Genomic DNA, 14,454 nt, shown 5'->3' on the forward strand with positions numbered 1-14,454 from the left:
GACGGGCATGCATGTGCGTGATGATTAAAGCGGGGGGCCAAAGAAGGTTTGCTTCTGCGCATGGAAGGCTCGCGCACGAAAGCAGGCCAAGCCAAACATGGTTTCATGAGTGATAGTCACAAGCAAGCGCGGGCAATCGATTGCTCGATATGCATGTGGTTTTGCTCGAAGAAGCCTGGTGGGAGATGGACTATTGTGTGGAAGACTAGGTTACGGGCATGGGCCATACGAAGTAGACGTAGCTTGCACCTTGCAGTTTTTCAATATGCACGTGAAGTGCTGCCTCTAGATCGTAGACACGTGGGTGTGCGACCTGGGTCAGAACTCACGCAAGTGCATGTCTAGAGATAACAAAGTCGTGCAAGATGGTTTTGCATGGGCAGGAGACCAATGGGAGTATATGCGGCTTCTTTGGTGAGCGCCTAAGTCAGAGCAATCTTGATTTTGGGCATGGATCACATATTCAATTTCTTTCTATTTGTGGATCCAGTACAAATTGCGCTCTTGTTTTTCTTATTCACGCATAACAGGAGGTTGGATGGGCCATACTCTTGGCTAGGAAGTGTGGGAGACTCTCATGTTTGTGATTTGGGCTGTTCGAATACGAATCTCCTGGCTAAGCTATTAGTTTTTTTGTTCTGGATCATTGTTGGAAGAAAAAAGAGAGCTAGATTGATATAATTTTGGCTATGCCAGAGAGTTGAAATTTTTTGGAGACTATGAGATCCAGTGGAGTTATGGATATATTCACCTCGTCGGTGGCGATGACGTCGATCCATCAGATGGTTACACATCCTGTTAACATTGATGTGATGAAATTTGATTGCAAAGGAAACTTTGGCATGTGCAGATGTGAGATGATGGATGCGCTATGCTCGTTCAATCTAGAGGATATTCTTGATAGTGATGAACATCTTGAAGAGAATTCTAAGAGAAATTGATTGAAAATGAATCAGAGTGCTTGTGGCTTGATCTGAATTTTCTTATTTCAAGAGATCAAGTATTTTGTGATGATGGAGACTTTTACAGTGAAACTATGGAAGACTTTGAATAATTAGTATTTAACGAAGAGAGCAGAGAATCGTCTTCATATGAAATATTGCTCTACAAATTTTAGATGAGATATGGGGTTACTATTGATAAGCCAAATGTATTCACAAAGCTATTAATAGATCTATTTAATCTAGATGAGGAGGTTGGAGATGAAGAAAAAGGGGCTTCTTTTATTGAATTTGCTCTCGGATGAATATGATAATTTTATAATGACTCTCATTCATATGAAGGAGATCTTAAATTATAGTGAGGTGGCTACGATATTATTTATTCATGAATTCCAACATAGGGATAAAGAATCTGTAAAGATGGATTTGATTGAGGCTCTTACACTCCAATGAGGAAGATATGAGAAGCAGAAGAATAAAAAGGATGGTAGTGATAATAAACGAGGCAAGTTTCATGGGCATAATCTTAGAAAGAATCAGCGTGCTTTCTATTTAGAGGCTGATCATTGGAATAAAGATTGCTGAAGCTGAAGGAGAAGAGAAAAGGAGTTTACTCTAAGGCAAAGAAAAATCTTACTTTGAAAAAATGTGATGAAGACAGATGTATCACTATCTGTAGTTTCTCATAGTTTGTACACAGATGGATTATGTTAAATTATGGATATTGGTGTTACTTATCATTTTTATGCCACTAGTGAGTGATTCTATACCTATAAAGAGTTTGATAGTGGTGTAGTAACTATATAAAATAATCGAGCTCATTGTATTACTTGTGTATGAAGCATCTTCATCATAATGCATAATGGTATTCTGAGAGAGCTTATTGATGTCAGATATATTCTATATATCAAGAATAATTTATTATCTGCTAAAGTTTTAACGAGTAAGGTCTATAAGATAGTCATTGAGCATGAGTTCTAAAAATATATCATGGAGCAATATTATTTTTAAGAGAGTTCATTATCACAGCCTTTACAATCTTCAAGGAAGAACAATGATTAGAATGGATGCTATTGTTGTTGATTCTTCTAATACCATTGCATTGTGACATATAAGGCTAGCTCATACATCAGAGGCTTTACTTATGAATTGGTTGAAGAATGATTTGATTAAAAGAGCGAGCACCTACAAGCTCAATTTTTGTGAATATTGTGTATTTGGCAAGAAGACACGAGTATCCTTTAGTACTATTACCCATAACACGAAGGATTATTTTGAGTATATTCACATAGATGTTTGGGGTCTGATGAAGACAACACCATTCAACATGCATATATATTTTTTATTTTTTATTTATGATTACTCCATATATGTTTGAGTGTATACCATGAGGTGTAAGAGAGAGGTACTGAAGATCTTTAGAGCTTGGAAGAAGTAGATTGTGACTCAAACTAATAAAAAAGATATGGTGTATCAGATTAGAAAATGGGGACAAATACATATCAGATGCATTATTGCAATAGAGTTAGAGAACTAGGATAGAAAACCACTTCACTATTTGAGAGACACCGCAGTAGAAAGGGGTGGCAGAGAGGATAAATAGGACTTTGGTGGAAAGTTCAATATATATTATCCATTGTTTGGTTGGATAAAGTATATTAGGCTGAGGCTATTGACTATGATTGTCACTTGGTGAATCATATGTCTTCTCTAGTTTATTGGAAAGAATACCCCAAAGAAGATGTGACCGGGGTATCCTGCCAGAGACTATGAACACTTAAGAGTATTTGAGTGTCCATCTTGCTATCTTGTCCATAATGATGAACTGGAACCATGAGCAAAGAAGAAAATCTTAATTAACTTTAGGTGTGAAATTAAGGTTTTCAAACTTTATGATTAGGGAGAAAAGAAATTATCATTCGTGGGAATGTTACATTCGACAAGGTGAGCATGTTGAAGTCCTAAGACTCGAATCAGGTGAAGAGTTATGATGGGACCATGCATAGATGTACTTCAAAAGTTGGAGTTTTATGCAACATCATTTATTCCACATAAAAAAATCATTTCTACCTATATGCCTATTTTAGCCATAGATCAGTGCTAAGAGAGTTTGCTACTTAGCTTTTGCATATTTTATATTCTTACAACTTGTTATTTTGATGATTCCAAATATTATTGTTTTGATTACTTAATTTCTCCTAATACATTTTGAAAGAATTATTTTTTGGCTCTTGTGTGTACTAACATTTCTGGAAAATCAAACTCCAAATTGGTGAAGACTTCAAATAAAGATCTGAATATACTATTTTTTAATTTGGAGTATGTATTTTATTCTTTTTGAGTCAGAGAAAGTGTGATCATAATTGAGTAACTTTAGCACACACACACTAGGGGAGATCTTTAAAAGATAAAATTTCTCATACTGATCGTACGGGATGAACCATGTTCGTGCAGGACGATCAGTCAGTTATACCCCTCGGAGAGCAATGGAATGAACAGAAAGTGAAAAAAAAATTCTAAGTCCTGATAATCCTAACAAATTTACCCATTCGTCCTTGGACGATATCCTCTGATTTCTCACTTTGAACTATTCGTCCAGACAAAATATCCCATTCATCCCCGGATGATGTCCTCTGATTTCTCACTTTACACTATTCGTCCAGACGAAATGTCCCATTCATCCCTGGATGATGTTCTCTGATTTCTCACCTTGAACTATTCGTCCAGACAAAATGTCCCATTCGTCCTTAGACGATGTCCTCTGATTTTTGAAATTAATAGTTCTTCTAGACGATTCTACCCATTCCTCCCAAGATGATGTCCTCTGTTCCTTAACCTTGTGGACCATCCTGCAGTTATCTTTCAATAAAGCTTGAACATAATTGTTCGTACCAGACGAACTATGCTCGTACGGGACGATGATCGGGTATGAAGTAATTTCGTACCAATGCAAATTGAGTTCGTACACAATAATTTTTACACTGTTTGTACGTATGAATTACGATCATACGGGACGATCAAGTACGTACATATTTGAAAAATTACAGTTTTTGGACAATTTTTTGTGTTTTTCATTTAAAAGGTCCACTTAAAACTATCTTGTAATCTTTTTGTCCACAGGTCTTTATGCAAACGGAAGAGAGATTGAAGGAGAGAGTGTTTGAAGGAGATTTTTTACTACTGGAGCGTGAAGTATTCACTTGGCACTCAAAGGTAAGGATCTTCGTTTGTGAATTGTGGTTACTTCGCTCCTTTCTCTTGTCCTTCTAGATTTCTCGTGATAAGATCTTGTCAAGGAGATCCAGTTTTCTGCCGACACTCGAGGAGTGTGAACAACGGGAGGGTTCTCTGCCTACACTTGGAGAAGTGTGAAAGGACGAAGGGTTCTCTGCCTACACTTGGAAAGTGTAAACAGCGGGAGGGTTCTATGCCTACACTTGGAGAGTTGTGAAGCAGCGGAGTACCTTGCCTACACTTGGAGGTACAAAAGGATGACGTCTAGTCGACAACTACTGCTGGAAAGAGATTTTTAAAAGCTTCGCTCCACTGTGTGGGGAACAGAAAAGGAGAGACATAATGTAATAGTGCACTACCTGAAGTGGGAGACTTTAGCAGTGAGTAGTGTATGTGTGTATATGAGAACCACTACTAATTATTTGTGCTTTTTATTTTTCCGCTGCTGTATTTATTATTACTAGTTCTGATGTGATTGTGGTTGAAAAATTTTATTAATTAAATTTATCATAAGTTTTTATCGATTTTAAATTATGAAAGAGTGTGGTAAAATTTTTAAAATTACCATTCAACCCCCCCCCCCCCCCCCCCTCTTTTAGCCGTTGGGACATGAGCTTAGGTCTAACAACCTAATTCATATATAAGAAGTCTCAACAATCAGGAGGTATGAGATGATATTCAAGATAAGGTTCCAGCTTAATAATCTATTATTAGGAGAAGTACTTGGTGCCAAAATATCCCAAAATCTGCTTGGTTGAGGGGCCACATTGTGTTTGCACTTTCAACTATAGAGGTTGAAATTCCTGGTCAATACAAAAAAGTAGTGTACAATCCTGATGATGATCTTTTAGAGAAATGCTATGGATGAAGAGATAGAGTCTTTTCAGAAGAATGCTACTTGGAGGTTGGTGAAACTTCCTTCTCGGAGGAAAGCCATTGGGTGAAAATGGGTATATGTAGAGAAGGAAGAATCTCATGGAGATGATATACGATATAAGACTAGGTTGGTGGAAAAACGCTCTGTGCAACATAAAGGGATTAATTATGATGAGGTGTTTTCCCCAGTAGTTAAGCATACCTCGACCCGTGTTTATTTGAAACTTATAGCACGCTATGGTCTGATTTTGCTACAGATCGATCCAAATATTACACAAGTAGTTGGTGTTGTGAGTAGTTTTATTCATGATTTGGGAAGGAGTTATTGGAAGGCTATGAAGAGTAACCCGAGGTATCTGAAAAGTATAGTTGATGTAGGTATGACATTTGAGAGGCAATCATTTGTTACTGATTTGTGTGTAGTGTAGATTGATTTGTGTGTAGGCTACACTGACTCAGATTATACAGATGATATTGATAGGCGTAGGTGTACGACTAACTATTTATTCACATTGGCAGGAGGTCTAGTCAGTTGGAGGTCAGTTCTTCAGTCTACTATTACTTGGTCTTCTATGGAGGCATAATACATGACAGTCATGGAGGCTCATACCAAGCACATTGATGTAAAGTACCATTTTTTCTAGGACTTAATTGCTGAAGGTTATGTCCAATTGAAGAAGTTAGATACCATGGAGAATCCAATAAAATTGATTATAAAAGTACTATAATTTCAGAAGTTCACCTACTTTAGGAGTTTGGTGAACATTCTAACTCATGACCGATTTCCCAATTGTTTTAAATAACTAAGCTTAAGTTGATCACTTGGGAGGGAGGGTACGTAAACAACCATCTTGATACAGTCATTTTGATATTGGAGAATATTTTATTATCTTCAATTTTTAGAAATGAAAGCTGTGGTGGACATTGTTATAGACATCCTTCCATATTGATTTCAGCTTTGATTGGGAAAGCATTTAGTGGCTAATTAATGCATTAATTAGAGAATCTGATTATTGCATAATTAAGATATTTGATTGATGCATTGATTAGGAAGTTTTCTTATTAGATTTTATTTTCAAATCTATTTGAAGGCTTGAGGGATGCTGTATGGGAGTATACATAAGAGAGAGTTAATTATAACTCTATTTTTTCAATATAGTAAAATAATCCCTGTGAACTTAGACATCTTCGTTGAACTCGCTTAATATTTGATTGTGATTTTTTGTTTGTTTCCATTGTTTTGCACAACAACATCTAGATTTTATTAAGGGTTTCTACTAGTCTAGGATTACATTTGGATTTAGAAAGTTTAATGCGGCTCATTAATCCACATAATTTGTGGCGCCCCATAATCAAACTTAATAGTTTCAAGCAATGGTGAAACTAATATAACATTTTCTTGTTTTTATTTAGCATGCTTATAGCAGATTAAACATGTCAGTTTACATATATCTTCTTATCATGCATCAAACTTGAAGTGCAATTGAATATTACCCTTTAATCACCTAAACAGGTTGGAATCAGGTCATGCATAACCCGGATTGAACTTAGTTGGCTATAGCAGAATCAAAGGAACCCATAAGCTATATGCACTGTTGAAGCTTACATATTTATAGATGAAAAAAAAAAAAGAATCAATACAAATATACACTTAAATTATACATAGTTCATTTCAGCTTTGAAATCCATTTGCTTTATAGAACTTGTTGAGAAATCCACCTCTCAAACATAACAAAGGTTTGCATTGGTCTATGTACTGGTGCCAAATGATTTCCACCCTGCAACCAATATAAAATTAATATCTAAATATTAAGAAGAAAAAAAAATGTGAATTAAATGTATCATCAATAGAAGTTGTGTGCAATTAAATATATCATATTTTTGACATGAAAACTTAAAAATTCTCTTACCTTGACAGTAGCAAAAGTCAAATTATTAGCCAACGAAATCGTATACCTGAGGAAGTGAAAACAAGCCCATAGTTACAAATCTATAAATTCAATTAAATTCTTCTCGATCTTTGACAAATAAATAATAAAATTTATTTGGTAAATATAGTTAATCACCCTGCTACTTGGCCGCCTGCATGCCATGATCTCCATGGATCAACTACTGCGAAGCCAAGTGATTTTATCCACTCCAATGTACCAACAAATGGGATTTGAAGATCATGATCTCCACTGTACGTGTTCATCATAAAATAAAGTAAAATGATGCTTCATTCTCGTTGCAAATTTCAAACACGTACGTAATTATGTTCATTTGTAAGTAATTGCTTGCTCTGAGCCTTCGATCCTCACCTGTACACTAGAGCTCTGTAGCCTCTTTTTGCTAGATTTTTGTGATATGGCACTGAGCTGGGAATGCTGCGAGTGTAATTATATATAGCAATATTGAAATTGCATCGATGCCATCTTCCCACAGTTCCCTAATGTCACATTATTCACAAATTTCATATTAAAAAATGCCAAAATTTTTTATCAAGTAGAGTTCTTCATAATGGATGATCGATGTAGAAACTTATAAGAAAATCAAAAGATAAAACATACCTCCTCAACTTGTAGGACATTTCTTGCAAGTTCATTGTTTGCCCAATAATTAGCAAGAAGATCTGGAGTCTGTATGGGAAGTATTCATTGTTGCATAGATTAATATTACCTTTCAACGAATTTAATTATATGTATATATTGCTTATATATAATGGACTTAACTATGCAATTAATATCAGGTGAAGGTTGGTTGAGGAAATCTGCTGAGTTTTCCTCGAGTGACCTGCGAAGGCCTAAAATCTCTTTTTGAGGTTCATCAGAACATAAGGGTTCCAATATACCGAACACATTAATTTCTGAAAGAAACTGTTTGCATAAGAGTTTAGATTACATGATATAAAGGTAATTAATTATACAGAGTAAGTACCTCCTCAAAGACTTGAAGGTGAGTTTTACAAAGGGCACCCTGAGGTTTCAGGTAATCTTCACCTTCGCAATTCGTTTGAATAAGCTGAAATAATGGGAATCATAATGTTATTACAGAAATATATATATATTAATAAAGCAAGATAAGGTGATTGGTTATCATCTATTATAGCAATTTCATTTTATAAAAGGTAAGAAATATCAAAACCTTATAGAGTTGCTCAGAAATAACTCCTAATCCGTAAGCATGCGGGACTTGGGAATTCTTATCTGTTTTTTCGCCTGTTACAGCGTTTCCAATTATATAACCCTGATACAATTCCAAACAACGAAATCAGAAAAAGATTGTGTTATCATCTATTAAGAAATAACTCTTTCATTTTATAAAAATTAAGAAATATCAAAACCTTATAGAGTTGCTCAGAAATAACTCCTAATCCGTAAGCATGCGGGACTTGGGAATTCTTATCTGTTTTTTCGCCTGTTACAGCGTTTCCAATTATATAACCCTGATACAATTCCAAACAACGAAATCAGAAAAAGATTGTGAAATCTGCAAGTTTCTCAGTTCAAATTTTGGCTTTCAAATCAATATATTTGCTATAGAATCTATACCTTAATATTGATTAGCGGATTTTGACCTTGCTCGTTTCCTGTAAGACAACATATGAATAACTAAACATTAGGAATAATTAGTTCTCATATGAGCAGCGCTAGCCATAAGCATACCAGAAAATTAAACTAGTAAATTACCTTCGACAATCTCATGAGAAAGGAGAGTAGCCATCTTCCCACCATAAGATTCACCACCCATGTAGAAAGGATTTGACACGAAATTGGGATGATCAAGAAGCCACTGCATCATCGAAAGTGAAGAATGTAAGAATTAACTATATAATGGTGCAATGTAATAGCTAGGAGTGGCTATTTTAATAGTTTTTTTTTATAATATCTTTTTAGAAATTTTCGATGCCATGTATTTGCTTTATATATAGAGTCTATATATAATGCCTCTATCGTAGAGTGTTCATCTTTGATTAACAATTTGAGAGCTTTTTTCTTTCTTATTCGATGTCTTAACATAATAGTCATTAAACCTATGATGTTTATCAATTTCTCTGCATTCTCGACCTCTTACCTTTCTGAGAAATTTGTAGATATTCCTTTTAGTTTGAATATCCTCTGTGATATAGTCTTTATCAGTTGTTGAGTAAGAGAATCCAGTGCCGACAGGCCAATCCAAGAAGATCATACTGGCAATCTGAAAATTCATATTAGGAGAGTAATTAATATATACCAGCGGCATCATCATGCATACTTATAGTGGAGTACTTGTATATAAATGGTGCTAGCTAGATTTCTCACCTTGGTCCAAGCATAAGGATTGATGACTAGGGTAGGAGTGTTTCCATCAAAATTATCAGTCTTAAAATTAAGAGGCCCTGTATTTAAAAAAAAAGTTTCATTGTTGTGATGACAATGATGATGGTGATGAATGATTTGCAAAAAATAATAATAATAAGTTTTCTATTTGCTGTCATTTTCTTCTCTTTAAAATAGAATCCCTACATTACTTTTTTTTTTATATAAAAAAATTAGGTTAATTAATATTAATGTGAAATTCCTAAAATATCCTTAATGAAACCCTGATGGGGGGATCTCATGCCTTTGAACTCACATAGGATAGTTCTATAAGACGTTAATTAGACTCAATAATATGATTACTGAAACATGAAACAAAAATTAGCAAATAGCAACCCATTTGGGTGAAAGAGATTGATAATTGATTGATTGATTACCCATATGCAAAGCCAAGCCGGCAAAACCCGAGCAGCCCGGCCCGCCCGTTAGCCAAAGGATAAGAGGGTCCTCTTCTGGTTTTCTCTCTGACTCCACAAAGTAATAGAAGAGCTCCGCTCCGCTCTCGTCATCTACAGACACATACCTTTTCACACAAAATATGAAACCATTAATTAACCAATTTTTTCAAACATTAATTAACCTCTTAATTTGGAATGACTTTCTTATTATTTTTAAATTAAATTATTAGTATAAAAATTAAAATTTTTATGTTAAAAAACTGTTTTAAAAAATAATAAGAAAACCATCCCAAACAAGAACTAAATCGCACACAGAATTAATATAATTTTGCAAAACTATAAATTTATAAAAATTTATATGTTTCAAGCTCGATGTCAACTATTATCCACACAATTTGATATTTAATTACATTCATCATTTTGTACAATTTTCAATGTTAAGGCCATTAAGCCGTTAATTGTGATTACGGAAAAGTTAAATTAGATGGAAAATTACATAAATATGTGATTTTTTTTTCCTCCTACGAGATTGAATAATTTAGGGCCCTTTAGGAATGATTGTAATTTTTTATGAAGCTCGTTATAAAGTTGATGTGGAAAAAATAAATTTTGAAAAAATTTATATAAAAAATAGATTCATATCATAAATTTCTTCAAAATCATAGAAAATAATGATCAAACTAAAAAATATGATTTTGATCTTAAAAAATAAAGTTGTAAAAAAACTATTCCGAATGAAGCATTAATCTTACATTTGGAAATGATAATAAATAAGCATTTCAGTGGAAAAGGAAATTTCTCCTAAGTATGTCTTTTTAATATTTTATGTTCCTTTACTTTTCAAATTTCATTGACGTTTAACTATCAATTAGAGAAATGCTTTTCATTTATAAATTACCACTAACCGAACGCTTTTTAGGAAAAATGGTTGCTTAAGAATTTTTTTGTAGATAATTAAGAATTTGTGATTGATGTTTTCTAAAGCAAATAAAAATATTATTTAACTTTATTAATTAGTTGGTGAACTTGTGCAAGCATTTTTTTATTAATTAATTTAATAATTTTGCATCTTGTTATTTTATATTTATTTATTTATTTTCTTTGACTAAATATAATGAAAGTAGAAAAAAAATTACTTACATAATTTATATCAAAATGGATTTATTATTTTTTAAATTTACATTGAGATATCATGAACTATATATGTTAATCACAATAATATATATTTAAGAGCTCTTGAGATCCTTCTAATAAAAATTATATCAAAATATTTCTATTTTTATTTTTTGATGAAAATTTGGAGAACACAATAACGACTTAGGTTTCATTTGGGGTGCTATTAATCATTATTTTTTTAAGAAATTTTTTACTAAAAAATTATTTTAGAAAGTATGTATATATATATGTGAATATTGTTAATAAACTTTATACTTTTCTTAATGATACAATATGCTTATTCATTATAAAAAAGCCACAAGACTAATTTCAGATTCAGAAACTTTGAATTGAAGGACTAATCAACTATGAAGTTATAATTTCCCTTTGAACAAATTTCAGTCGGCCATTATTTGCTTTGTTCAACAATCCAAAAGTTTGAAGTCTTCCTCCTCCCAAATGCCATTTGAGATATAGTAAAACTTTTTAGTAAACAAAATGAATAATTGCTAATTAATAATAGCAATTCTAAACCATATTCACTAAAGTTTAGCCTTATGATCGATGAGGTGTTTAACTGTATTAATTAATAATTATAACAAAAAAGAAAACTCACCCAGTCTCCAAATGGAAGGGAAGCTCGCCGTGGAAGCCTGGAAGATGAGTGATGTTGACAGCAGAGAGACAGCCGAGCCATAGATGAGAGGGGAAGAAGAAGAAGAAGAAGAAGAGGAAGTTGAAATTGAAGAAGAAGAAGAAGTTTTTACTCATCTTTTGAAGAGATAACAAACTCGGCCTGTAATATTTCATTCATTTATAGAGCAAACAAATTGATAGCGATCGGATTCTGCGGTCCCTCGCATGCGATACAGCCATTAATTAGCATTCGAAACAAGCAAACAGACTAATGGTAGCAATCACATTCTATGTCACTAAATAGAATAAATAATTTGGAGAAGGAGATTAAAGGTCAAATTAATGTGACGTAAGTCATACAGTACCGGCATTTTGTAAGTAATTGAGATAAAGGTTAAGGTTTCATTCATGATACTTTTTTTAATGCTTTTAAAGCTATTTTTTAATAAAAATTTAAATTTTTGTACTAAAAAAATGCTTTAAAAGCAATAAAAAAATTATCCCAAATAACGCCTAAATTATGTGAAGTAACGTCATGTACATATATAGAGAGAGAGAGAGAGAAATTAAAAGTTCATAAGTTTTGTTCAGTTCAAAAGAGCTCATCGAGTTTCTCATTGAGAGGTAGTTTGAGTTGCTCATCCGCATTCGTCCGTCGTACCAGCGTTAGTCGTCAGCATCGCTTGCGTCTGTGTATTCACCAGCATTTGCCTCGTCGCCAACGTTCGCGTTGTCTTTCCAAGCATTAGTCGTCGTTATCACCAACGCCCGTCGCCAGCTTTAGTTGTCTTCTCCTACATCAGTCGTCGTAGTCGCCAACGTCCGGCCAGCGTCAATCCATCGCGTTTCAATTCCCCACATACGCGATTTCATTTTCATGCTGGCAACATGTTCCGCAAGTTGCTCGATGAGCTTGCAAGTCAAACAGAGGGCTATTTGATCTCGAGCTCGATAAGCTCCGCTCGCGAACCTATTATAGAGCCGAGCTCGAGTAGTAAGTTTCAAACATCATAGTATTTTTTTTTAATATAAAACATTTTTTTTTTATGTAGGTTGTTGGTCCAACACTACTATATTAATTTTCGAGAGGTCGTCATCGGCGCCGTACGAGAATTGACAGGTTACCTAACGCCCATACGTAACGGACAACAATGGAAACAAAGCCAGCTCATGAAATTTTCCTTTAATTTTTTTTAAACCAGATTATGTTGCAAATTTATTACATTTACTTTAAGATGAACTTAATATACAAATAACAAATCATTAATTTAAAATTATACTAATTTATTTGAAGATCAATTTAATAATTTTAAAATAAATAATACTAATAAATTTAATTAGAATATTCTGTTCTTTTTTTTAGATAAAAATTATATTAAAATTTGTTGGCTATCTAAGCTAATTATTAATAAATTAATAGACTCGTTTTACTAAAATTAAAAAAAAAAAATCCCAGAGCGAAAGGAATTCGGCAGAATATGTAAACCACTTATTCGGCTCCAAATGATGAAATCTTTATTTAGCAGTAAGATGAAGCAACGCCTAGAGACTAACAAGCAAATACGTGCACGCAAATAAGGGAAAATGAGATTTTTATTATTCAACTCCAAACTCGCAGTTCTTTAATTTCTCTCATTTGACAAAGTGGAGAAGCTTTAGTTATTTTAGTTGCATATATATATTTAAATATTTATAGGTGCTTCTTGTTGTTGTTGTTGTTGAAGGGTTAGAATGATCAAACTTTGACATGCGAACATAACAACAGTGCATGTTTTTAAATAATACGATTCAAAGTTTTGTTAATACTCAGAGTAAAAGTATTGTGGCACACATTTTTACATATTGTTATTTTTTTTTGAAGTTATATTACTAGAATATTCATCGATCTAAAAGAGCATGAATCCTTGGAGCAATATTTGAATAAGAGTAGTGGTGTCAATATTTGACCCGACATGAAATTTGATTCGAATTTGACCAGAAAAATTTTGTGTTCGAGTCAACCCCTTTGACAAACGAGTTGGATTTAGGTTTAATATTCTGACCCATTTTTAAAATCGAGACGGATTTGAGTTGACCTGAAAACCCAAACTTAACCCGGATTTAGCCCCTCGGTTTGCTTTGTGTGTCTGGCGCCTGCAGTCCTGCATGCGTCATGCCTATCGCCCACATCCCTCCCCGCAGCTCACGTCGCACGTCCCGCACTTGCACGTGTTACGCCCATCCACCCACATCCTCGACAGCTCAACCCTGAGCTCGTTGTAGGGGTGTCAATATTTGACACGACCTGAAAATCCGACTCGAACCTGACCTGAAAATTCTGAGTTAGGGTCAACTCGGACCCGAAACATGTTGGGTTCGGGTCATTCGCGTGGTGTCAGGTTGACCTGGACCTGAAGCGGGTCGGGTTCGGATCCGAAAAACTGACCCATTTCAAAAAACGGGTCGGGTTCAGGTTGACCCGAATAGTGCCGGGTCAATTTAGGGTTTGACCCGAACTCGACTCTTAACCCGAAATTGACACCCCTACTCGCTCACAAGGGCCACACTGCCACAGCTCGAGCATGACCTCGCAACTTGCCTCACCTACATCCAACCCACAGCCTGCATCTCACGTCCTGATGGCGCCTCTCACCCGTATGCATCATGCTCGCGTCTCGCATGCACCAACCCCCTCGCTCTCGATAGATGCAACCTGCCTCACTCACGCATCACCCACAACCCCCGAGCTCGCTATGGCCTACTACCTACCTTGCGCGTTTGCCCCACAACCTGTGCTCGACCTAGGTTTAGGATGGGTTGGGTCAACATGGGTTTGGGCGGGACCAACGGGTCTGATTCGAGTTCGAATTTCTGACTCGTTTCTAGAATTGGGTCGTG

At 34.8% G+C, this 14,454-nt stretch overlaps 1 protein-coding gene across 1 annotated transcript; it reads right to left on the reverse strand.

Annotated features, from left to right (window-relative positions):
- Window positions 1-6,472: 6,472 nt before the first annotated feature.
- LOC110114217 (serine carboxypeptidase-like 18) lies at window positions 6,473-11,727 on the reverse strand. Its single transcript, XM_020847015.2, has 14 exons — window positions 11,558-11,727; window positions 9,766-9,911; window positions 9,332-9,408; window positions 9,105-9,227; window positions 8,720-8,822; window positions 8,582-8,619; window positions 8,374-8,475; window positions 7,968-8,051; window positions 7,763-7,906; window positions 7,601-7,669; window positions 7,352-7,479; window positions 7,118-7,231; window positions 6,962-7,007; window positions 6,473-6,829 (listed from the first exon to the last, which is right to left on the reverse strand). Exons 1-14 carry the CDS (start codon window positions 11,710-11,712, stop codon window positions 6,746-6,748), a joined length of 1,413 nt encoding a protein of 470 aa, XP_020702674.2. The 5' UTR covers window positions 11,713-11,727; the 3' UTR covers window positions 6,473-6,745.
- Between the last annotated feature and the right edge of the window lie 2,727 nt (window positions 11,728-14,454).

Source organism: Dendrobium catenatum, unplaced genomic scaffold (assembly GCF_001605985.2).
Source record: "Dendrobium catenatum unplaced genomic scaffold, ASM160598v2 fragScaff_scaffold_490, whole genome shotgun sequence".
Taxonomy (NCBI): Eukaryota; Viridiplantae; Streptophyta; class Magnoliopsida; order Asparagales; family Orchidaceae; genus Dendrobium; species Dendrobium catenatum.

Coding starts and splice junctions, on each gene's coding strand:
- LOC110114217 (XM_020847015.2), bottom strand. CDS start 11,712: ATGAGTAAAAACTTCTTCTTCTTCTTCAATTTCAACTTCCTCTTCTTC. Junction 7,907..7,967: donor ACCTTCAAGTCTTTGAGGAG/GTACTTACTCTG, acceptor TTATGCAAACAG/TTTCTTTCAGAAATTAATGT. Junction 7,480..7,600: donor ATGTCCTACAAGTTGAGGAG/GTATGTTTTATC, acceptor ATGTGACATTAG/GGAACTGTGGGAAGATGGCA.